This window comes from Eptatretus burgeri, chromosome 11 (assembly GCF_056783735.1).
Source record: "Eptatretus burgeri isolate ZD-2024b chromosome 11, Ebu_testis_v1, whole genome shotgun sequence".
NCBI lineage: Eukaryota > Metazoa > Chordata > Myxini > Myxiniformes > Myxinidae > Eptatretus > Eptatretus burgeri.
This window is the reverse complement of record NC_140971.1, coordinates 17439113-17465995: the sequence shown is the minus strand read 5'-3', so window position 1 is coordinate 17465995 and position 26883 is coordinate 17439113. Positions and strand designations below refer to the sequence as shown.

Sequence of the window (26883 nt, the reverse complement as noted above, 5' to 3'; positions counted from 1 at the left end):
TGCATGTTTGATCCATGAATCTGTACTTTGTCTGTTTGTGTAGACCGGCTGGATATTCATGCAGCTCGTACTGTGCTCGACGATGACCACCATGCCTTGCACAAGCTTAAACGGCGTGTGCTCGAGTACTTGGCTGTGCGTAAGCTCAAAACCGATCTACGTGGGCCCATTCTATGTTTTGTGGGACCTCCTGGTGTGGGAAAGACGAGCGTGGGTCGTTCCATCGCCAAGACTTTGGGGCGTGAATTTCATCGGATCTCCTTAGGTGGAGTGTGTGACCAGTCAGACATCCGAGGGCATCGGTAAGAAGGATGAAGCTAAATAACATTTGATTTGTAAAATATGGTTAAGTAAAGTACATACTGTACAGTGTTGGGAAAATTGAATTCATTCTTGAGCCATCTATTTGAGCTAGAGGAGGATGGAGAGGCTGTAAAGTGTAAATGAAGGAACTGCGAGTGGTGGCATGATTGGTAAGGCCAGGCAGCAAAAAATAATTACAGGAAGGGAAAAGTTAAAAAAATACTTTTTCCAATACCAGGAGTTTAAATTATAAGATGGAAGAGCTTGAAGCTGAAGTTGATAGAGAGAAATATGATGTAGTTTCAGTGAGTGAGACCTGGTTTAATGAGGAGAGAAATTGGATGACAGGATGTACACATAGGTGTGATAGGAAAGAGAAATTGGAGGAAAGTTAGGAGGAAATTGGGTAAAGGACAGTATTGTATCAAGATAAAGGGATGATATTAAGGAGGGAATTAACGTTGAAGATTCTTTGTGGACAGAGATTGTAAGAATAGAAGGATGTTTCGATTAGACTCCTGCTGCAAGGGAAGAGCAGGAAAGAAAGATTCATGAATAATTCAGGAAAGCAATGGTGAGGGAAGAGTATTGATTTTGGGGGATTTAAATTTTCCAGCAGGATATTGGGTCCCTGAACAGGGAAAGAACAGAGCAGATGTGCATTTTCTAGATTGAGTCCAGGATTGTTTTTTTTTAATGCGAGCTTAGAGATATGCCCTCTGTGCATCTCCCCCTCGCTCTGCATCTACTCCACTTCCTTTTCATCTCCATCTGTCCATGACGCTGTCCATGCCACTCATGTCTGGCTAGCTCCCCACGTCCAACGTCGCGTTCCCATTAAACGGTGAGATCATCGTCACGGATGGAGTATTGTACCGGCAGCTACATAATGGATGTTAATTAGCCGAGTGAACCAGCGTTGCATGCCCTTGTAGTATCTGGATCTGGATCTTCACAATAATCTAATCAATTCGTCCTTGTCACACACCAAACCTGTCCACAAATTTAGTCTGAATCCATCCATAACCTTTTGCGATACCGTGCAAAATATCGTTTTTGGCCTTATCTCTCAATGGTGTACTATCACTTAACAAGGACAAATGTGCCCAAGAGCCACGTCCTAAAGGCAATAACAACAACAACTTCTGATATTTCGTCACGTGCCTTGATGGAGCCGATAGCGAGACCCGTCATGGAGGCTCCTGTTCATGACGAGATAATCTTGTATTTACGAAATTACAACACATTAAATGGAATAATCTTTAAATAGTAACGTGAACTTTTCGAAACTTTAAAGCAAATGTCCGAATATATTTAAAAGTTCATGATAGACGCTCTCAAAAAGCACCCTCAATGCGAGGATGTGTACAGTTGTTTAGTATTTAAGGAGATCTGGATCCTGTATATAAAAGAGCTGAGTCTGAAAGGTTTTGTCTTCACCAGAAGAAGAAGAAGAAGAAGAAGAACGCGAAGCTCTCTTCGAGCCAGCGTTCGCTATGCGAGACGCAGCTAAAAATTATAGTATCCAGATCCTCACCAAAATCTAATGAATTCGTTCTAATGAATGCCCAACCTGCCCACCAAATTTGTCCAAATCCTTTCATAGCTTTTTGAGATATCCTGCTCACAGACAGGCAGACAAAGAGACAAACAAATAGACACAGATTAAAGCATAACCTCCATCCACTTTCGGTGGTGTGGGTAACTGGCAGAGACCTGCAGAACACCCATGCAATGTAAAATGTGACTTCAAGTCCTCAACTTCTCTTCCCCTCACAAACCCCAAGTAGTCCTGCAGCGTAGTCTGATATTTCAGATCAATTGTTCAAATTTGCATAAAAGCACCAAAATTGGTACACATGTAGAATAATGTATTCCGAACAATTCTAGATATGGAGCCACCCGAGATTGTGCCTTGGTCAGCTTCGGCGACCATTTTCCAAAATGGCCGCCATTCTACTTTAGCGAAATTGGCTATATGCTCTTATTTTCTTATTGTATTGGTGGTAGATATAAGGAAAGTGTAAAATTCAGTAAATTGACCATGAAAAAGCATATTCAAATATTATGAGCCAGTATTTTCAGTAAAAAAGGCATTATTTGATTTGTAAATTGCTGCTCTCCTGAAACTTTTCGCTGAAAAGTACCCGTTGTTGCCTGGAGAACAAGAGTCAAATGATATTGTTACGTTTGAGGGGGGGGTATGCATTCAAAGGGTAATTAGGATGTTTAATTAGGTATGCCATGCTGTTCGAGTTTACCAGGATCTCGATGTAATAAGTAGTAATTCAGTGGTGATAAGTTGTCTAGTAAATGTTCATTTCTTCAAGGGGGAAATGATAAATGTCACGTAATTAGATAGGGACACGGGATAGGGTAAGTGTGTCTGCGTAAACCCCTTTTGGTATTCTTTGAAGACTGGCCGTGACGTCACAGGACAGTACAGCAGATGGCTCCGCCCCGTGATCACGATTGTCAGAAGGCGACGGCAGTGGGCCAATAAACGGCTCGATTAGAGGTGACGAGGGCAGAAGGATAAAAAGGTTCTGTTCGGGGTCGAAAAGGAATAAGAAGAAGATTACAACCAGAACGCTCGTGTTTTTTTGGTGTGAAACCTTTTGGCGGCAGAGAGCGTCCTGGTTGCTGTGCTGAGTTGATCGTGCTCTTGATCGTGTCTGGGAGCCTTGCCGAGCCTCGTGCCTCACCTCGGTTGGCTCTGGGGTTCTGCTGACTCGGAGTACGGGGTCGGGCGGCGGGCGGACCTGCCTCCCTCTCCTGCTCGCGGCTTGGCGCGGGAGCTGGTTCCCTGGCGGCTGTGGGCGGACTTGTGCCAGGACCAGGAGGTCGACAGCACCGCGGTTTCTCGTGCCGCCCCCTGGCGAGAGCAAGGCCGGCTCGTCCGGCGCCGATCCAGGGATAGTTGCGTCCACACCACGGTCCAGCCTGACCACCAGAGATAGCTACGTTTTGTGTGTGTGTGTGTGTGTGTGTGTGTGTGTGTGTGTGTGTGTGTGTGTGTGTGTGTGTGTGTGTGTGTGTGTGTGTGTGTGTGTGTGTGTGTGTGTGTGTGTGTGCGTGTGCTTGGCGCCTTAGAGGGTTTGAGAACTGTATATTTATTGGAATTGTCTGTGTTTTTCCCCACGCCCGATCCCACACCATCCCGTCGAATCGCCCCGGATCCCTCTTCTTGCCGAGTCTTGTTATTTCTGGTCAGTGGTAAAAAACAAATAAACATCATCAACTCAGTGAAAAGTGACTCGTGCCACCTTCCTCGTCCCGTTTGCGGTAGAGCGATTAGAACCGCCATGTTTGGGTTATAAACAAATAAATCGCCTCCATCGTTTCGGCTCATTCTACGTTGGCGGGACTGTTCAAGTCCCGTGGACGTCACATTGGTGTCAGGGTGTTGGATGTTCGAACCCCTCTAAATTATATACCAGGATTAAAATCTCGCCACGAATTGGAATATAAAATTATTACAGAAAAGCGCGCGGGAAAGTTTTGGCGGGATTTTTCAAATTTAAATTAATTGGCGGCAAACGGGACTTCTGCACCATGGCGGATGTGCAGATGTTTGAGGAGGAAGGCCACGTGTCTGGCAGCGAGTCGGGGGAAGAGGGGAGAGACGGGGGTAGGATTGGAACCTCCCCCATTCCAAGCGTGGACCGTGCTTCATTGCCCTTAACGGGGCCGGCAGTGCCGGAAACCGGTGCGATGACGATCCAGACACTGTTGGAACGTTTAATAGGGGACATGACGGTACAAATGGCAAATCAATTCGTGACACAGAGGGCAGAAATGACGGCACAGAGGGCAGAAATGACGGCACAAATGGAAAATCAATTCGTGACACAGAGGGCAGAAATGACGGCACAGAGGGCAGAAATGACGGCACAAATGGAAAATCAATTCGTGACACAGAGGGCAGAAATGAAGGCACAGAGGGCAGAAATGACAGATCAATTGAGGGTAATGGGGGTACAGTTGGGTGCACGGATTGATTTAATGAGGGATGAATTGGGGGGAAAGATGGAGAAAATGAAAACTGAGATGCAGGAGTGTGTGGATGTTAAATTGGGAGAAATACAAAGTAAATTCGAGGATAGATTGGAGGAAACAAAGGTAGAAATTACATTGGAGGGGGAAAACATACGGAAAAAATTGGTAGATAAAATTGATGCAACGAACATTCGGGTTGATAAAGTGGATGAAAGCCTGGAACGTCATCGTGCCTGTGTGGATGCTCGTATGCAGCTGCAAGTTGAAGAGTGGGGAGAGCTGAGGAAGCAAGGGATGAATTTGGCGGAGGAGGTAAAAGGATTGGAGGCTCGTTTGGATGAACAAGATAAAATTATGAGCCAAGATGAAATCTTGGATAAAGGCCTGGTAGAGCCGTCTTTTGTAAGTAGAGTGTCCGGGTTGGTTGAGGAGCAGCTACAAACTCGCGACGGAGCCTTGGAGGAGGTTGTGCGGGCCCAGAAGATCCTGCGGGAAGAGGTGAATCAGTCCATTCAACGTTTGGAACAGGAGGCAAAATTGACCCATGAGACCCTCACCACAAAACATCTTTGGCCACAGTGGGCTCCGAAATTGGATACGCAGCCACCCTGGAAGACTGATCTCTTCACATGCTGTTCCAAAGCATCGTAGGTAGGTGGGATGCGCTGGACGGAGTTCCTCTTGGCGAAGAGTTTCTTTCTGGCCTCGTTGACGTCCGTATATGGACTGGTGCGGTCATAGAGGAGCACAACAAACCTTTCAATGCAGTGCATTGTGTCATCCTGGATGTTGACTGGCATGGTGGTCAGGGTCACAAGAGAATCTGTCAGTTCTGGAAATGAGTTCCATGTAGCCCAGGCAGATTTCTTCCCATGCCCCACGAATGCTGATACCGTGTCACATCCGGTCATGGCGTGGAAGACAGGGAGGGCACGTGCCTTCTGTGGACCGAGGGAGGCAGCTATTTCATGGGCAGGGATATAACGGTAGTTCTTGCCCGTCCCAAAGGCAATCCAGAGTTCATCCACGCATGGTGGTAGCCTGGGCTACCATCACCGCCAAGACGACGACGTCGGTGTCTACGGTTTGAACTTGAATCCGACGGTGGTCATGTTCTGCAGCATGGGCCACATGTAGCCAATAGTACCAATTACAACACCACTTCCACCACTATCACCACCACAACAAAATACTTCTGAACCTGTCACTGATGCTGTGTGCGAAAATGGATTTTCCCATAAAAATGACCATTTTTCCCCAATATAATGGTTGAAAATATAATAAATCAACACAAATGACATTTGTATTGTTTTCCTTTGTAAATGCACATCACATGGAGTATTTATCACCTTTGAGAAACCTACAAAGAGAATAACAATGACATATCCCATGTTGTTAAAGTAGAATGGTGGCCATTTTGGAAAATGGCCGCCAAAGCTGACCAAGGCAAAATCTCGAGTGGCTCCATATCCAGAATTGTTCAGAATACATTATTCAACATATGTACCAATTTTGGTGCTTTTATGAAAAGTCAAACAATTGGTTTGCTATGCTGCAGTACTAAAGTCCTCAACTTCCACCTGCCAACCTCAAGTCCTCAACCTCTGCCTCCCAACCCCAACCCCAAATCCTCACCCCCCCAACCCCAAGTTCTCACCCCCCAACCCTAAGGTATCAATTCCCTCCCCACTCCAAGCCTTCAAACTACCTCCCTCCCCCCACCATAAATCCTCCTCCTCCTCAACTCTCCCCCCAACATAAATGCCTCAACCTCCCCCTCCAAATTATGTTCCATTTTTGCTCTCCCTCCTTCCCACTCTCTCCTCAACCAAAAAAAACTGCCCTCTCCTCACCCACCTCCCACTCATAAAAGCAAACGGGCATTTCCACATCGAAACAGTGGAATATTTAACGCTTTCCCCTCCCCATCATGCTCTTACCGACTTCACAGAAACCGCAATCTAAACGGCTCCTCTGTGCCATAGCCCAACTCACAATCCTACGAGATATATAGAAAACCCATGGAATTGCAACTCTCAAGTGACCATGAGACCCAAAAACAATTATTTCCTTCCTGTTGCATATATACACATCATTAAAAGTAAATAGCGATGGATGTTTCCTTTCACAAAGTCACGAGATTCCCCAAAGTCATCCGACAAAGACCTTTATAATGACGTGGGTTTTATGGTCCCTGGTTAAGTCTTTTAAGAGAAAATAGTTGGAAACAAAAGCGAGAATGGCTTTGCAATACATGATCCCGACTGGTCCCAATGAATGTTTGGGAGAGAAAAATTAGTTTGGTTTAATGTACACTTGAGCCGATACTGGATCCAACATGAAGAAAAATAATCTTTCTAACCCACCGTGTTTGGGTCGATTCAGCAAAATAAAAGGAAAAGCAATTTTCATTTACCGATTATCTTTTGTGGACTGGAAACCAATTAAGACGACCAGGATAACAAACCAGAGATAGAAATTAGTTTGCTTTAACGCACGCTCGAGCCGATTCCAGAATAGAACCAAAATGAAGAATAAGAAGAACCTTTCGAACCCACCGTGTTTCGTTTGTTTCGAGGCTTTGCCTATTTAATATTAAAAATAACCCGATGTATATACAGGAAGCAAAAACATGCGTTCGGTTTATGTGTATAACACATTGTGGTTATATACCTGGTATCATTCCAATTACACTGGGCCATGGACTAACACCCAGGCCGAAGGTCTGAGGCCTGCTGACCTGTACTGCTTCATGCAATGGCAGCACATTATTTTATTGGGGTGTAGTCAGGGAAGCTGAACACTGACATGCATTATAATCCATAACTATAAATGTCGTTCTGTCTGTGTGTTACATATATGTACACTCCCATACCTTTGCACGGATTTCTACCAAATTTATCACAGAGGTAAAAGGTTGGTCCGGCCAGGTTATAGCGGGGTTAGCAGCAGATAAATGATGAACTGTATAAACTGGACGGTGTATAGTGGATCTCTGCCTTGATTACATCCCTTTTGTTTTTTTTTTTTAATGTACCTTTCTTTCATCATAAAACCCGAGCCTCTGGTGAACCGTATGAATTACGTCACGCCTTACATTATTACGTCCCATCTAATTATAACTTTCCGCAAGTTTAGTTATTACCCTCGCCAAAGGATTCGGAGAGGGTATTGCATTTGGGTCCATTTGTTTATCTGCACAGAACTTTCATGTTTTCTCCACAACCGCTTGTCGGAGAGACAAAATTTTCACCATTGGTGCAACTACTCATGCAGAATATTTCAATGATAATTATGATCTCGTAGGTCTCGTGGTGTGGCAGCCATATTGGAAAAACGGAAAAACTTTGGACCTCTGTATCTCTGAAACAGCACCAAGGAAAAATTTGAAACTTGGCACATAGCAAGTACTTTTTGGGGAATGAGTGATTTTTTTATGACGTCATAGGTGCCCTCGTTATGATGTCATAATTGCATATGTAGAACGCCACATCCAATCAGTATGAAATTTTTTGAGGGTCATCTCTGGATTAAAAAATGGTGCACATAAAAAATTCAATCCAATTTTTTTTTTCTTTTTAAAAAACAATATGGCTGCCGAATCACGTGACCGATGACTGCATCAAAAAAATATTGTGGACCATTTTATTCGTAGATGATCCTCAAAAATTTTCATGCTGATCGGATGTGGCGTTCTACATATGCAATTGACGTCATAACGAAGGCAACTATGACATCATCAAAAATCACACTCATTCCCCATGAAGAGTACTTGCTACGTGCTAAGTTACAAATTTTTCCTTGGTGTGGTTTCAGAGATAGAGGTCCAAAGTTTTGGACTTTGTGAAGGACGCCATGGAAATCTTTAATGTTCAATAACGAATGTTGATTACCTCATCGGTAACAGTAGATGGAATGCCCAGTTTAGCATCCATCAGAGGGATGGCACACACATTGCCGATTCACCCAATCAATGAAACATCAGGATGACAGTTTATAGCTGGTTGGGTTTTGAACCCAGGCTAGACAGCTTAGATGCGAGTGTGTGTACCTCGAGGCCATCCTGTCAGCTGAGGTCGTATCTTATGACATTGTTTATAAACAAACTGCAATTCCAAGTTTTATTTATTCGTTTGAAATGTTTCTTGTTACCTTCGCATTCTACGAAAGGTTATGTTTTGGTCGCTGTGTATTTATTTATTTATTTGTGAATATGTGTGTGTGTTTGTTTGTTATTCGCATAACTCAAAAAGTATTAAACCGAATCGCATGAAATTTGATGGGATGATTGGTTATTATCCAAGGAACATTTGATTAGATTTTGGGAGCGATCAGGTCAAAGGTCAAGGTCAAGGTCATGAAAATGTCAAAATCGTCTTTTTGCCATAGCGAAGTCAATTTTTATCCAATTTGCATGAAACTAATGCCAAAATGTTCAGAATTTAATGCCCGATCTATTGATATGCGACATGACACAATGACGTCATTACTCTTGTTAGCGGTTGGGGGTCAAAGGTCAGGGGGGTCACGACCTTACGCATGTGCGTTTTTTGGTCATAATGCGGTCAATTCTGATCCGATTCACATGAAACCAGCACTAAAATGTTCCCTGTTCTGTTCTGTTCCCTCCCCACACTCATGCCAAGAGCAAAACAGTAGCGGCGGCGAAGGTATATGCTCTCTACGAGTGCCCGTTCTAGTTTGTATCATGCATTGCTTCTGGTTGAAAGTTGAGCTTTGCCTCCATGCGGACTTTTTTAAAAGCAGCACCGGAAGCGGCCATCAGAAACGGGAGACAGCTGAACGCACAAGCACACAGACGCCGCACTTCACATTATATAATAGATTAGTAAATGATGAGATCTTTAACTTTGCATGGGTAACAAATTTTGAGGGGGCATTCAGAAGAGGGTTTGAGAGTTAGGTGTGAAATGTGCGAGAGTTTCTGCTTCAAGTGGGAATTTCTGCTTTGCAGGCGCACATATGTGGGGAGCATGCCGGGGCGCATCATTGGTGGTCTGCGTGCGGTCGCTGTGAATAATCCAGTGTTTCTTCTCGATGAGGTGGACAAGCTTGGCCGGGGAATACATGGAGATCCCTCTGCTGCCTTGCTTGAGGTTCCATATTGCTTGAGCTTATTTCTGTGATGCCTATTTAACCTGCAGATGCTCAGATATCTAAACACTTGATTATTTATTTTACTTCTCTCTACTTGCTTTCTGTTTATTTTCATAGTGATGTTATGTATGCCTTGTGTTGCCTTCATGGTTAGGGTGGTGGGCTTGGGATTCTAGGATCCTGAGTTCAAATCACACTCGGCTGTTGAATTAATACCAGGTGGGGTTGACTCTGCCTGTCATGCTCCCGAGGTCGGCAAAAGGAGTGCCAGCATGCTGTTATACCGTGTCGGAGTGGCGACCCGTCCAGGATTGTGCCCAATAGCCAAGGAGACTGCTTAAGCAGCACCAACGCTCTGCACAGAGGATGGTCCCAATGGATGGATGGATGTTGTGTGTTACAAAAAAAACAAACTTAAATTTGTGAAATAAATTGCTTGATGAAATGAGATGTGAAAATTAATTGAGATAATGCATTGTTTGCAGTAAATATCAGCACAATGGACCTTTTGCAACTTGCACTGCAATTGAAAAAATAAAATTTAACAAAGCAATGTAAATAGAAGTGAGTAAATGAACAGGAGATGATGAGAGATGAGCAGATGGATAAATTATATGAGAACAGAAAGAAAAATGAAAAAGGAATCAATATCAGTAATAACAAGGATTGACCAGCTTATAGAAAATGGCTTTGGGGTGATGGCAGTTGGAACTCAGATTAGCCGATCATGAGCAACAAGTGGAGACGTCCAACATGTATCGGCTGTGATCAACCCATTGATAAAAAAACAAGAATAGAAAAAGAATTGCTGCAAAATGTATGATCCCTAACTTGCAAATCTCTCCACAACACAGACTGAAATTGTCTCACTGGGGTGGAAATGCTTTCAGGCAACGTGTGCATTGGAGCCGGCAACTCAAACTGCAGTTGTCATTATTGTGGAACCAAAAATACATTTTTAATTACTCGCAAGTTGCCCGTGCCCGCACGGGATTTTAAATGGGGAAGGGATGCGGCGGCAAAAATGCAAATGACGTCTTCTGTCATCGAGCGGGCAAGCTGGGAGCAACAATTCGTATTTATTGCCACATCTGATGCAATATAAATGCTCCAATGGCAGTGAGGTACTCCATTTAAAACCGTTTGTTTGATACATGTAGCTTTTTGATGCCTTGGGTCCATAATAAAATAATTGTATTTATATCAAAGCCAGTGACCAAATGCAAATGAATCGTAGGATTGTTCAACAATCTTCTGAGTTCAATGAAAAAGCCCCAAAAGTTAAACATAATCAGTCAAGATTGTCACAGTAGCAAAATATTGAAATGTCCCAATTGAATGTGTCTTTACAGGTGCTGGACCCTGAGCAAAATAGTACATTTACAGACCATTACCTGAATGTTCCTTTTGACCTCTCACAAGTCCTGTTTTTGGCAACAGCCAATCGTACTACTACCATTCCTCCAGCTTTACTTGACCGTATGGAGGTGATTGAGGTGCCAGGTATGATGGTCTACATGAAATCTGAAACTGCACTTAACGTCTGACTTTGATGGAATTGTCAACTGATGCCTTATGTTTACCATCAAATGTGGTGCTTTTGTGTGCTGGAACCAGGTCGAGCTGGGACCAAGCATCATGCCCCATTAGTATAGCAGAAGCCTGAAGTAGATGTCTCAGATATTATCCACGTATGCTCAGGCAAGGCCTGCATTGATTGCAGAGTGTGTTCATTTCTGATGCACAAAACTACCGCAAATTAGTAGTTTTCACTGCATTCAATTATGGTTTTACACAACTTTCACGAAGCTAGGAAAAAAGATTTTAGAGCCATTGTGTTCATCATGGCCGAAAACAATGTACAGGGATGCCTCAAGTTACGTCTCGGAAGTGTTCTTGAAAAGTGCAACTTCAATCGAATCAATTTTACTCATAAGAAATATTCCTGGAATATGGCTTGGGGCAGGTGGGGGAGGGACGTCATCATTTTCACCTCCGATATTACCTTTTTGGCTTAAACAGAGATAATTTAAACTCATTCGAACACCTATTTTGATAATAAAAAAATCGAAATGAAATAATTTTATTAAAGTTCAGGGTAGCCACAATGTCTTATCACCCCTTGTAAATATTAAGACATTGCGTTTTATTATCCCCCGCCGCGTGGCAGAAGGGGGATATTGTTGTCACCCAGGTCATCCGGCTGTCCGTCCGTCCATCCGTCCATCCGGGTGTCAACATTTATAGCTGTGAGTGCGATAACTCAAACTGTTCGCCATATCGATTTGAAATTTGGGTCACATGTACCACCTGAAAAGGAAGAACCCTATTTATTTTGGGTGTGGCCGGATCCAAGATGGCCGACTAGGGCGGCCATCTTGAAAAAAAAGTTTTTTGTAATAAATGGAAAACCGCTTATCTGATTTCAATTATTTTTGGTTTCTACGTTCCTCACCCCTGGGGATTTTTTTCGAGATGATGACCATATGGTGTCTTGTTTCCAATTCACCTCCCTCATTATCTGGAATATGTTTGACCTTTTTCATTCAATGGTGGGGGATTCCCCATCTCTGATGATATATTCATATTAGCTGACAACACAAAAGGGTTCTACAAGTTATACCACATACATTTGCAGTGCAGTACTTTTACTTTATTACACATTTTACAGCAAATGACACGGGCCTTAAGTGTCATGTGGATCCGTTTATGCTCCGTCATTATCATCATAGAGAATAATTTTGTGCCATGTTCTGTGGGACATTTTTGCAGAGCATTTGTGGGGTGATATGATTAAAAGGAAGTCTCACTGCTTGTTTAAGGTCATCATTGGTTTTGTAGCGCTGCTGTGTAACAATCTCATTGAAGCCCCAATTTTTATCAGGGGTGACAGGATATGGTGGCCACACTGTACAGTGCAGTAAAACTAAATTATGCTTTGTGAGAGAGAGAGAGAGGAGAGGAGAGGAGAGGAGAGGAGAGGAGAGGAGAGAGAGAACTGCATATATATATATATATATATATATATATATATATATATATATATATATATATATATATATATATATATATATATATATATATATAAATATATATATACATATATAAATATATTGTTACGCACTTCAGAATCCGGTCTGATGAATGCATCCACACATCCAGGTCCTCAGACAGTTATTTCCTTAAATGCATGTTCAGATTAGCCCCATCCCCATGTCTAATGGGATTTTAAATGTGATGCATTGAGAAGGGTGAAGAATAGATCCTCTCTCTTATGGGAAGCTTTTTTCTTTACGACAGACACGTTTACACACATTTCTTTTGCGAGCTCTGATGCACGCCCTTATTTTTCCTCAGCAACGTTCTTTCGCGAGCTCCGACGCCCGCCTTTTTTTGGAGCACATGGTTACCATGACGACTGTGCCCGCCGAGAGCTTGGGGCGGACTGTGCCCACCGAGACGGCCCGCTGATATAAAACGAATTGGAGGTCCGTTTTGAGGCAAAAAAAGAGAAGGCGAGAGAAGTAAGAGGAGGGAGAAGAAAGCGCGAGAAGCGAGAAAGAAGCGGGTGTAAGCACGCGAGGGAAGAGGCGAGCCAGAGAGGAAGCGTGCAAGCCGGAAGTGAGCAAGCGAGCGTGTGGTGCGCGTGTGGGTGTCTGACCAGCGCCAATGAGACAATTTGTCCTTCCCAGTGCTTGAGCAAGCGAGCGTGTGGTGTTGGTGTGAGCAGCGCCGACAATGAGTGAGGCACGGGTCGGTCACCAACGTGTGAGGCGCGTCAGTCACTGACGGACCGTGTGGGTCACTGGACGTCACCAGTTTCGTGAAGTGTGAGAAGCAACCCGTGTCGCAGCACCAGGATCCAAACCCGCGACAGACGAGCTTGGTGCCCTCCCAGACGTCGACTGGCGTTCAAGGCTGTTCGCGAGAGGGTGCACGGCAAGGCTGGGTGCTGGTGACGGACGTGACACGCACGCACACATTTCGGGACATTTTCACTTCATGGCCAACTACTCTCTGGTGAGCGAGACAACTCTTCTCCCCCCCCCCCCCCGAATGATCTGTTGGGTACCCTTGTCTGTGTTTTGCTGTAAGTCAACCCCCAATAAGCATCTTCTCTTTGTCTCTTTTTGGCATTTTGATTGATTTTGCTTTGAAATTTATTCTTTATTTACCACAGAAAATAAAAAGTTCCTTTTATTTATTTATTTTATTATTAATAAATTATATCTTGACTTCCAACCTGTCCGTGTTTGTCCTTTCCTTCCATTGGTCTAGCATTGTACGAACCGAGATCGACTGGGAGGTCATTACCACAGATTTGACAAAAAATAGTCGGCACGTACCAGCGGTTAAAACGCTCGGCCGCCCTAATTAAAATCTAATCGAGATAACATTGGTGCTTTTCCGAGGGCACGCTCTCCGCTCAGCTAACCACGTGACCTCCAGTTAAACGGAATAATTAGACGGTGGACACTGGAACTCGTGGTTAACTGGGTGGCATTCGTGGTTTTAAAACAACCCACTGTACCACAACGTTAATTGTGAACGGCGGCCCCATGTCCGGCTCTTCCGACGACAACCGGGGATTAATCCCCCTTGAGTGACAAGCTGGTGTCTCAGTACCCGTGGCTGCAACAACATATAGAGATTTATACATATAGATATAGATAATCAGATGGAGAAGGATGAAAGCCAGAAGGAAGTTTGTCGCATGTCATTCTCAACATCCACATGGCCAGCATTCCATTTTTTTCCATGCAAAAGCTCCTTTACTTCATCAATTTGGATGTTGATGGCTTAGCACGTTTAGCACTTTCACGAATTTGTTCTGCATTTTTATAAATTGTCCGTACGGTTGGTAGAGGCAAACATAAGTGCCGACCAACATCGACAGCATGATCACCATTCCCCATTCTGCTTATAAAATCCAATTTCACCTCCAAATTTTTACAGTTTTACACACTTTTAGCCATAGGCTCACTCCCATCACCACGAGCACACTTTGAACTCGTGATGAATAAAATCAATGACGACATTTAACGATATAAATCACATGACTATGCAAAGATTTTGGAAGTACAGTACGTCTGAACAACGCAAAGGCAGAATATAGTCCAGTACACTTTACATCGAAGCTATCTCATTCAAGTCAAGTGCTTAGGCTTTTCCATCACCAATTTTCCTGAGCTGCCCAGTCAATTGAATTTGAATTGAATTGCCAGTGTAAGACAAATTTCCATGTTTTACGTGGACAATAATAAAGAATTTGAATATGAACAGTGGCCATGGTGGTGTAGTGTACTAAATGTGGTGTCGTGTTCTAAATCTAAAACTAAATGTACATTTCGTACTGGAATATTATGCACAGGGGTACAGGTACAGATATAGCCCGACAAGGACACGGTGCACACACAGATTGCAGGAACGTTCTTTCATCCATGAAGCTTGCCCTTGCCGGCACGCACAGCACACCACAGCCATGCATGGTTTGTCGTTGACATGTCGTCATTGAAGTGTGACAGAGGTTAAACAAAATTGGTGAGTAAAATGTTGTTATCCTTGTGCAAAGATTTGACAATGTACAATAATTTTACTAAAAATACAATAATTTTGAGATTCAAATTTGATATTTCCACTTTTCAGATCTGGCAACACTGTTTGAAAGTTGCCGACCGACACACATCAGCACGGTTTGCCGTGTCGTCATTGAAGTGCGAGGTACCACTGTACAAAACCTCCGTTGCACTTCAATGCCAACACGACTTGAAACGGCAAACCATGTGTGGCTGTGTGCGTGCCTGCAAGCGTCATAATGTTATTGATGTCAACGTCTGCGTGAGACTGGGCGGCTCAGGAAAAATTGGCGACGGAAAAAGCCATAGCACGTGGCTTGAACGATGTACCTTCAATGTAAAGATGTCATTGAAAGCCTGGGTACCTATTGATTGACGGCGCAACTTCAAATCGACGTAAATGGAGGCAATGCAAATCTGTATAAAGCAAGACGGGGGACATTTTTGTTGATGCTGGAGCGAAAATCATATATTATTACAGGAGTTAATTCATGGTGCTATCACCACAATTGGCACGTTCATACTGTCTTTTTCATGTATGCTACATTAAATGGCGAATCCGAGTGGCGGACTGACAGTTATTTCTACAACAGGCAGGGTGAAAATGAGGGATTAGAGGGAAGGGGCAATGGCTCCCCTTCCTGAAGTGGGACGGTCACGAGAATCGTGCCGTCTTCTTCATGCGTTGAAGGAAAGCCAGCCGTAATGCCCTGATCTTACACGCCATCTCGAAGCTCCGTCGTCTCTTGACCGCATCCCTCACACCCAACGCAACCCAACAAACCATCTCCTCCTCCTCCTCACTTCTGACGTCACACCCATCAATCATCCACCTCTGGGTGTGACTTGTTAGCATGAAACTGGGACGGCAGGGCTTCTGTCTGCTCGGCACATTATGACTTGCTTCTTGTTTTAAGGATCCCTCTTATTGCTGGCCTGTAAATGCAAAAATGTAGGAAAAGGTCATGGGGGCAATTACATACTGGGGGAAATTGGCCTTGATCCCTATCTAATTAACACAGCACCACTCCATGTGTGGTGACAAGTAACACTTAAGCTCACAGTTTCCCCACTTAATTTACATCAAGATGTCTCCTACACGTCCACGGACCAAGCAACTCTGTTTAATCCTATCTTTCCAATGAAATTCCTCCATCTACCCTAGCAACCGTAACAATATGTTTCAGTGAATGAGGGATTAGGGGAGGGAGGCCGTGGGTCCCCTTTCCAAGGGAAATACGGCAATGGAGAGCACAACTTAAGGTAAGGGCATGGTCATGATGCCGCATGGTCTGGAGCCAGTTGGCAGTTTCTGAGAAGACTTTTGAATGAAATGCCAATATTTGGGGCAACCCCCCCCTTTTACACCCCTTAAATGGGTGGATCCAGATGGGGTCTGCATCTGGCCATTGGTTTCTGAGAAGATTTAAAAATAAATTACCTGAATTTTAGGCAAAACCCCCATTTTCAGCCCCTTCGAGGGGTGGATCCAGATGGGGAGCACAACCCCATGAGACCTCACTGTTCTGATGCATTGGACTATATCGGTGATGTGGTTTGTGAGGAAAATACGTTTCAGTGAATATGAGGGTTTAGTGTATCAAGCACAACAACCAATTGAGGCCTGAAGGCCAATTATCTGTGGTCAATTTGTTTTATTCAAACATAGCCCTCGACCTCCCTCTTGATCTGAATGCATAAAGGAACAAAAACAAACTTTCATATATATATATATATATATATATATATATATATATATATATATATATATATATATATATATATATATATATATATATATATATATATATATATATATATATATATATATATATATATAATGTTGCGGCCACAGATACTGAGACACCCGTTTGTCACTCGGGGATAAATCCCTGGTTGTCCTCGGAAGAGCCAGACCTGGGGCCACCACTCACAATTAATGTTGTGGTACAGTGGGTTGTTTTAAAACCACGAATACCACCCAGTTAACCACGAGTTCCAGTGTCCACTATCTAATTATGCCATTTAACTCGAGGTCTTGTGGTCACCTGAACGAGGAGCGCGCCCTCGGCAAAGCACCAATCTTATCTCGATTAGATTTTAATTAGGGCGGCCGAGCGTTTTAACCACTGGTGCGTGCCGACTATTTTTGGTAAAATCTGTGGTAATTACCTCCCAGTCAATCTCGGTTCGGACAATGCTAGACCAATAGAAGGAAAGGACAAACACGGACAGGTTGGAAGTCAACAAATGACTTATTAATAAGGAACTAAATGAATAAAAAGAATTTTTTATTTTCTGAGGTAAATAAGTGAATAAATTCCAAAGCAATCGAAATGACAGGAAAGAGACAGAGAGCAGATGGTTATCGGAGGTTGACTTACTTACAACTAAACACAGACAAGGGGACCCAGCAGATCATTCGGGCGGGGGGGGGGGGGAGAGAAGAGTCATCTCGCTCACTCGAGAGAAGTGGTCCGTGGAATGTGAAAACGTCCAGAAATGTGTGTGTGCATGTCTTGTCCGTCGCCAGCACGCAGCATTGCCGTGCACCTACTCGCTTACAGCCTTTGAACGCCAGTCGACGTCTGGGGGGGGGGGCACCGAGATCGTCTGTCACGGGTTTAGACCCTGGTGCTACGACATGGGCAGCTCCTCGCACTTCACGAAACTGGTGACGTCAAGTGACCCGCACGGTCCGTCGGTGACTGACCCACCTCTCACTCGTGACCGACCCATGCCTCACTCGTTGTCGGCGCTCCTCACACCCACACGTGCACCACACGCTCACTTGCTCAAGCACTGGGAAGGACGAATTGTCTCGTTGTTGGCACTGGTCAGACAGCCACACACTCACTCGCTCGCTTGCACGCTCGCACCCTCTCTGGCTCGCTTGCCCGCTTCTTGTTCGCTTCTATTCTTGCGTCCTTCCTCTCTCGCTTTCTTTCTCATTTTTTTGAACAGACCTCTCCAATTATTTTTATCTATGCGGCCCGTCTCGGCGGGTGCAGAGTCCCCCCAAGCTTACCCCGCCCCACTTGCACACCATTACCATGACAACCCGTGCACTCCAAAAAGGGCAGGCCTCAGCACTCGCAAAAGAAATACGTGCATAAACGTTGTTGAGGAAAAATAAGGCGGGCGCCAGCGCTCGCGAAAGAAATATGTGCATAAATGTGTCTGTCGTAAAGAAAAAAGCTTCCCATAAGAGAGAGGATCTATTCTTCACCCTTCTCAACGCATCACATTTAAAAGCCCATTAGACATGGGGATGGGGCTAATCTGGACATGCATTTAAGGAAATAACTCAGGACCTGGATGTGTGGATGCAGTCATCAGACCGGATTCTGAAATCTGTAACACTATCTATATCATTTACCTCAGTTGATTCCCTGCCATAGTTGTAAAGAATATAGATTGAAATAAGTGCATTTGATGGGAACACTGTGTTTGGGGTGGGAAGGCTATACACAAGAAGAAAAGGGGGAGATCGCTGCTCGGCACCTGGTTCCAAAGCAGGTTCGGCAGCATGGCCTCACTGAGAAGCATATGCAGTTGCCAATTGCCACACTGTCCACACTTATCAGCAGGTACTTTGTCACTGATATTTGTCCATTGTCTCTTGTCCTTCTCTTACATGTGATTATATGTACAGTGCAATCTCTTCTATGAGCCTCAGACACTGTTTTTTAAAAAAATCCATGTTTATGTAGGTACACACGTGAGGCTGGAGTGCGTACGCTCGAACGCAAAATTGGAGCTGTGTGCCGTGCTGTGGCTGTACGTGTGGCTGAGAATTGGATTGAGGGGTCCAAGAAAAATAAGCACAATGAATGCCAAGGTATGCAAAGGGCAGATTATTTTCTTGTATGATGTGAAATTGTGTGAACTGGTGTCGATGAGAATCCTTATTCCATGGACATCGTGGTTCTATTTTAGAGAGGCAAGATGTTGAGGAGCAAGAGACTGTACCTTTGTCTGAATTGGCATGCAATGATGTACATCCTTTGCCTGAAATGCCCATTATCATTGATGATCATGCCCTACGAGACATCCTCGGAGCTCCGATTTATGAGATGGAGGTAAGTTTTTGACCACTTTTGTAATGGTAATCTCAGGCTGATGGTGGAACGAGTACAGGTGTCACATGTTGGATTTGACCATTAGGAGGCGATGCACTTTTATGTACATAGTCAAGGCTTGTGGAAGAGCTAGAACACAGAACGAATCAGGACACAACAAAACAAAATGAACAGCTGAAGGGGAAAATGCCAACAGCAGGGCGGAGGGAGAAAATAGATGGAGACAGACAAACAAGGGATGCAGGTAAGGAACGCAAGGGGTGGACGAGATGGAAACGAAAGCAAAAATTTGGGTATGACAGGGAAGGATGGGTACTGAGAGTGAGGGGTTGGGGATACAAGATTTGGAAGCAAACACAGAATTGAGCCATTTGTGGTGCCATTTGAAGTGAGGGAAGGGATGGAAGGGGAGCATACTCCAGAGACAGACTTAACAAGGCACCATCAGGTTTTAGAAGAGGGAGACAAATTTGAAAATTCATTTTTGAGGTTGGACAGATGCTGTTTTCTGGCTCTCCTGAGAGTGGACACACACTTGGTGCAGACTTTTTGGAAAGCATTGAGATTACCTTTGGTTGGATTTGCCTTCCAGGGAAGAGAAGACAACTTGCTAAAAAGCCAAAAACAAAAGTTGAAATAAAAAAATTCCACCCACTGGCCCTCGGAGTAGACCGGTCTTTGCCAAAACTGCCCTGAAAGATTGAGATAGATATGTATGTGTGTATGTATATATGTATATATGTATATATATATATATATATATATATATATATATATATATATATATATATATATATATATTGTTGTGGTTGACGAAATTCGCAAACCACCATTCAGGTCCCTTAGGTGAGATATCTCTGTAAGTATATGTGTAGTTAGGCCCAAACCCGTTGTTTAGAGGGAATAAATGTCATTCATGCGGGCTGCGACCCTTCTAGATAGCCGTTTTTCTTTTACTATCTTTATTTTGGACCAGCCGCCATTACCACCACCACCAACCACGTCTCAACAGCCATCACACAACAACCACCAACCGCAACGCCGCTTCACAACAACAGCCACGACCTTTACCGTTACAACTCGCCCTCGTAACCATCGCATCACCGTCATTCCCACGCCGCTTGTGGGCGCCGATACTGGACTCGTGCAGGGCGCGCACCGAGCAGGGGTGCAAAAGCGACAGCCTTTCCGAAGAAAACGGATCAAAAACGACTCACGCCCACTTCTGTTCCGTCCTATCGGCGAGCGTGGGGCAATTTGGCCCCGCCTCCAGGTGCGTTGGAGTAATATCGCTATATGCAAATTCATGGATCAAAAAGCATTCACGCCCACTTTTCCTCGGTCCAATGGGGAGCCAGTTAGAGGTGAAGGGTCGGAGGTAAAGGGTCGAAGGTGAAGGAGCGAGGCCACGGGGCATATAAGGGGCTGCGTTCGTCAGTCAAGTCAGTTAAGAGTACGGAGGGGAGAGAGTTAAGAGTTCGGAGCCAGTGAAGAGTTGGGACGAGTCAAGAGAGGAGTCGGAGCGGGCGGTTGGACGGAGCTGTGGAGAGGTGGCGGCGGCGAAGGCAGTCGAGGGGGTGCTCGTGTCAGAGTCGGGGAGCTGCGGAGAGGAGAGGCCGGCAACGCGACCGAGGTCGTGGTGGAGACGCTCGTCGCGGGACCCGAGACAGGGAGATATCCTCCTTCCCCCGAGCATCAACAACCCCCTCCTGTTTCCCCCCGCGCTGAGATAGTGCGAGAAGGGGGCCCCGTTCCCACCCCGTTCCAGACACTGTCCGCGAGGCCCGCGGAGTCGGGGCGCCAGCGCCATTTTGCGGCTCATCACCAGACGGGTAGGCTCGACGTGGTCTCGGCCCCAGGCCGTCTGCCCCCTCATAGTGGAGGGTGGTCCCTTTTTCTTTTGCTTTGAGTATATGTGTTGTCGGCGCCGTCTGTGAAGTAAAACTGTATAAGTGTTGCCGTGTGCTCGGTAGTCGGTTAGCTCTGCATTGTCTTTTGCTTTTACATTTGCTTTTTGTGCATTATTGTGTGTTTCTTCTTCTTCTTTTACATTTGCTTTTGGTGTAATTGTATATGTGTGCTTTCCGTTCATCGCGAAATAAATGTGCTTTATGTTGAATTGTTTTCCCGTTTCGCTTCGTCTTTTCCTTTATTGAATCTCCATCTTACTTCACGTAAAGGGTTGGTCGTGGGCTAAAACGCCCGATAATTAATCGAACCGTCGAGGCCGACGATAACACCGCTCGGTTATCCCGATAGTACGGAACGGGTCGCTTAAAGTGGCCCGTGTCCGAAGTCGACCTGCGGCGAGGTGCGATCGCCCGGTCTACCCTCCGTGTGGGTACTTAGGTATATCGAATTTGGCGAGCAACCCTATCCCACGCGGGGGCCGATTGGCACGATCGTGGTGAGGCCGAAAGGTCCAGCCGTGACTAGTTCCCAGTGTTAGTCCGAGAGGGTCACGACGGGATTGTCCGTCCGGTGGGCGACGTGCCGCGATTCGAGTTACGTGGCCGTTCGCACGCCGGCGGGCGCGAATCCGCAACACTGGTGTCAGGTCGTGCAATATAAACTCATCGCCCTCCTCGCGGCACTGGTATCGGAGAACGGGAAAATGGGCTCTCCTGTCTCCAACTAAATTCACGGGAATCGGTCCAGGGGTGAGAGGAGCGACCCCCGATTCCCTTCAAATTACGAGCGAGCTAAATTAACCCTTTACGAGAAGCAAGATGGCGTCTCAAGGCGAGCGGGAGCCGGGGGTATTAGAAATGGATGTAGAATGTGTAGAATCCATGGTCCAGGATGAAATCCCCGTGCAGGAAATGTTGGTTGTACAGGAAAATGAACTCGCCCAACTGAACCCAGAGCCCGAAATAGGTGCGGCAGCGGCCGCGGTGTATGACACCTCCCCTCCCCCTCTCCACCAAAACTCCCCGATCCTTGCCGAATCGGCTCACCCAAGCGCACCCGACATGGCCCAGCTATTCACCATGCTGGCAAAGATGAATGCGGATGCGCAACAAATGAATGCGGAAATGAAAACGAAAATGGATGCAAACACAAATGAAATGAAAGGCATGAACGAAAAGATGGATGCGAATACACAGCAAATGAACGGAATGAACAAGCAAATGAAGGAAGAAACTAAAAAGCTGCGGGGTGAGACGCAGAACATGGGCCGAAGCCTGCAGGCGGGCATGAAGGCAGTGACCAGGGAGCTCAAAATGGCGACTCCATGTGTAGGAGCGAACGAGCTGGGAGGGGGTGCAACGGCTGTCGGGCCCGCGGTGGAGGCGGGTGAGAAAATAATTCGGGGGGCGTGTTGGGCGAGGGTCATGACGGAAAAAGTGACGGTAACCGAGAGGGACAAACTAATTGGGGTGATGGAGACGTGCACGAGGGAGATAACAAGGGAAGAGACGGAAATAATAGTTGAGACAAGGGAGGTAAAGAGTGAAGAGGTGACTGAGTTGGCAGAGACACGGGAGATGGGAACGATAGAGGGAAGACTACACGATGAAGACGGGGTAAGTGACGCACACACACACGGAGGTAGTGGAGGATAATGGGGGTGAACTCGCGGACTGGGTAGAGACCCGGTGCGAGCAGTTGGATGGCCTCCTCCAGGAACGAGGGGAGGGAGTATGCCCCCTTGAGGCGAGTCACGACCAGGTGAGTTCGGTCGTGCTTTGCGAGGTTGAGGGGACGGGTGCTGTGGACGGGTGCACGGAGAGCTTGGGGGGTATAGAGGCCCCGGAGACCCTTGTGGGGACACGAATCCCCAGTGTGGTTGTCCCTGTGTGTGTGGTGCAAGGTGTGAGTGCGGCACCGTGTGTGGAAGCGACCCCGTGTGTGAGTGGTGTGGTGGCGATTGTGCCGGAGTACGTGCTTCCCAGCACGCCGTGTGTAAAAGGGGCACCGCAAGTGGAAGAGGCCGTGTGTGTGGATGAAACGGCCAGTATGGATGAAACACCGCGGTTGAGTGCCCCCGCGTGTGTGAGTGAGGCACGGTGTATGAGTGAGGCACCGCGGTTGAGTGCCCCCGCGTGTGTGAGTGAGGAATGGTGTATGAGTGAGGCACCGCGGTTGAGTTCCCCCGCGTGTGTGAGTGAGGCACGGTGTATGAGTGAGGCACGGTGTGTGGATGAGGAACCGCGGGTGAGTGCCCCCGCGTGTGTGAGTGGTGTGGTTTGTGTGAGGGAAATGGCACGAGTGAGTGGAAGGCCGCGAGTGAGGGGAGCCACGTGTGCAAGGGTAATGGCATGCGTGAGTGAACGGCCGAGTGCAAGGGAGACCGTGTGTGTGAGAGAGCGGTATGTAAGGGAGATGTCGGTGGGCATGTGTGAACATGCAGCCGCGTCTCCCGGGGTGAATGTAATGGAATGGAGTGTTAGCGTCGTAACACGCGGGAGTGCGTGTGTTGAATGGCGACGACGGCGACATGTGAGGAACGAAAGCCGAGTAGCGGCTGTAGTTGTTTCGGGGACCGTGCCGGGTTCACCCAGCAGTGAGCACGAGGTCCGTGCTGTGCAACGCACGAGGCCCCCACGTGCTCACTTGCGAGAGTGAAGTCCCGGTCCGGAAACGCACGCGGTGGATTTGCCGATCCCGCGGACGGACAAAGCTTAGGCAGGTAAACGGATTTGGACCGGACGGGTTCTCCACGCGATCGTGTGTGTTAAGCTCCAACGGGCAAAGCACATGTGTTCGCGTGGGGAACCCCTCGAGACGTGGGGCTTGTGTTTTTTTTTATGCGCACGGTGACGTCATGGCTGCACGTGGGGTTGGAATCTGGCAGGAGGGGTATCCCTGCCGGATGGTACCGTCCAAGGAGGGACGAGGTACACGTGCAGCTGCATGACGTCACGGGCAGGTGCAAAGTGCGCGAGCTGCGAGTTGCCGCGCTGGTGCTGCGCATGGAAAAAAAGAAAAAAAGCAAGCCTCACTTTCGGGTGCACAGGATTCCTGGGCAAGGGGTGGAAGACCGCCTTGACCTGGGCACAGGATGGAAACTAGTTAGGGGGAAGGGTTAGCTTAGTTAGACCGACTTCATGGGGCAGGGGTAAGTCCTCATGGAGTCCGTGGAATGGATTAGTTAGAGGGATGATAGCGAGATTTAGGTTGGGTAAATAATTTTTGGGACATTTGAGAACAGTGACAGACAGTGAGTGTGTAGAGGGGACGTAGTTTAGCTACGTAGTGTTAAAAGGAACGTGCTGTAGTTTAAGGGACGACGTGGGAGCACGAGTTAGTTAGGGGATGCAGATAGAAGGATGGCAGAGTTCAGTGGTGTGTGTGTGTTGAAGAGTTGGTGAGTGAAGTGGAAGCATGTGCTTGGTGAGTGAGTGAGGCCAGCGGGTCTGTGTGAGTGGAGCGAATGGGGAATGCATGGTGCGATGAGTGATTGGGGGGAGGAGTGACTCCCGCCCAAGGGACCCCGGGGTCAGTGTAGACTGAGTTAGTGGGTTAGTCAAATTAACAAATATGGAAGTCGTTTTGTTGTTGGTGGGGAAGTAGGCTCGAAACCCGTTTGGAGGGGTGCAGGAGCCCTGTTGACAGGCTGGGAGCGTGGCTGCGAAAGGTGAGTATCGCTGAGTGGGTACCCCGGGCACCAGGCTAGTCGGCCGTGGTAGGCCAAGGGCCCGTGGGGGGCCGGGATAGCGTAGTGGGCACGGGTGTGCCTGCTTGGTGCGGGGGCCCGGGGCGCCATTAGCCGCGTGGGCAGTGTTGTGGGCACGGGTGACCCTCGGAAAGGGGCCTGGGAAGCCAGCCTGCCACGTGTGCGTTTCAGGGGAGGTGCCATGGGGGGCACTCCCCGGTGTTAGGGAGCTGGTAGGCTCGGAGGCAGTGTAGTACCCGGGGGTGCCATAGCGGGAGATTCGGCAGAGGGTCGTGCCTGCCAAAGGGAGCCACGTATCCCAGCCATGAGACCGTGTGAGGGCACGGAGAGAAAATTGGGGGGCGAGGCCCGAAATCGTGAGGACACCAACACAGGCGACGGGAATCTGGGTTTATAGAACCAATAGTTTAAGCGAGAGGCGCTTGTTGAAAGCCCCGGGGTAGTTTAACAGTTAAATGGTTAGGGTAGAATAGGAAGTGTACCCCTCCGCACCATCCATCCCCTCGCTCTCGTTGTGGGCCGCTGGACCCACTTTGTGTTATAGATCGCTGAACTCTGGGGAGGCCATCCTGAGGCTTGAATTGGGCCTCGACACAGGATGCTAGCTCTCCCTTATTCCCCTCCGGGAAGGGAACGTAGGGGTTGGGAGTAGGCTAGGTGACAGGATCGGTTAGCCGAACAAGGATGATAAAGGGGGTTAGAGGACGATTTATAGTGGGGAAGTAAAAATAAAAAATAAGTTGGGGCTAAATTGGGGTTTGACAAATTAAGGGAGTGGGTATAGACAGTGACAGGCAAAGGCAATAGGTTGGGAGGGAGACCGTAGGGTAGGTCCGAGCCCGCCTTCCGAGTGGCCAGCACCACCGCACTCCCTCCACCAACCTCCACTGAACGGCAAAGGCTGGCCAGCTTCATCTGCTGGCTGCGTTGCTGCAAGGCAAAGGCCGGCTCACTTCATCGGCAGCTGTTGTTTTGCTGCAAGGCCTGTGCCGGCTGGATCGTCTGCAGCTGCTGTGCTGCAAGGCCTGTGCCGGCCGGATCGTCTGCAGCTGTTTTCTGCAAGGCCTGTGCCGGCCAGTTCATCTGCCGGCTGGGTTTGCCTGAAGCGGCCTTCTTCTGCGGGCTGTGTTTGCCTGCTGCCTTTGCCATGCCATGTCCACTGCCCACGTTCACCAGCCCCGTTCAATTTTGCTTTGCCCCCCCCCCTGTTCATTTCCATGCGCGCCGGGATCATCGTAAAAGCAACAGTTTGCAAGCTGCAAGAACTGCCCTGTTGGCAGCTACAACACGTGCCTGCAGTGGCGGCCCGTGCACCGTGTTTGCGTTCAGTTCAAACCATTCATCCATCCATTCGTTGTGTTCATTGCGTGTGCCACTTGAGCTGGCACGGAGACTACGTTTGTGCAGCCCATGCACCGTTGTGGTTCACTGCGTTCAGTTCAAAAGGGAAGGCCTTGGACTGCGTGTGAGCAGCCGGCCACGTTCCCTGTCACCTGCATTGTTTGAGCCAGAGACTGCATGCGAGCAGCCTGGCTCCCTGCTAACTGCTTTCTTTTTGCAGAGTTCATTGATCCTGGGCCATGGTTTAGTGTAAAATTTGTAAGTTAAGGTTAAGATGTACTGTAAATATGAGTGCGCCCCCGGCATGTCTGTCATAGCGCCGGCAATTTTATTTAAGTCGTCTGTGTGAGTGAGTTTGTTTGGGTAGTTACTCAGCCCTCAGGTTATTTATTTTGGGGACACGAATACCATGAATGTCGCACTCAGGGATCCTTAGGTAAAATGTACGAGGGGAAAACTACACATGATGGCACACGAAAATTTGACGACTCGGGACGAGTCTGTAAAAAGGGGAGGGGGTAATGTTGTGGTTGACGAAATTCGCAAACCACCATTCAGGTCCCTTCGGTGAGATATCTCTGTAAGTATATGTGTAGTTAGGCCCAAACCCATTGTTTAGAGGGAATAAATGTCATTCATGCGGGCTGCGACCCTTCTAGATAGCCGTTTTTCTTTTATTATCTTTATTTTGGACCAGCCGCCATTACTACCACCATCAACCACGTCTCAACAGCCATCACACAACAACCACCAACCGCAACGCCGCTTCACAACAACAGCCACGACCTTTACCGTCACAACTCGCCCTCGTAACCATCGCATCACCCTCATTCCCACGCTGCTT

The 26883-nt window shown here is 47.0% G+C and overlaps 1 protein-coding gene across 4 annotated transcripts in view; it reads left to right on the top strand.

Moving 5' to 3' along the window:
• Positions 1–26883, top strand: part of LONP2 (lon peptidase 2, peroxisomal) — a 73863-nt gene that overhangs the window by 29387 nt on the left and 17593 nt on the right. For all 4 annotated transcript variants that reach the window (XM_085845383.1, XM_085845381.1, XM_085845382.1 and 1 more), the window contains 6 exons: positions 44–302; positions 9278–9419; positions 10773–10923; positions 18460–18586; positions 18710–18837; positions 18936–19078. In XM_085845383.1, coding sequence (XP_085701509.1) covers positions 44–302; positions 9278–9419; positions 10773–10923; positions 18460–18586; positions 18710–18837; positions 18936–19078 — 950 coding nt within the window. The remainder of the gene's footprint in view (positions 1–43; positions 303–9277; positions 9420–10772; positions 10924–18459; positions 18587–18709; positions 18838–18935; positions 19079–26883) is intronic.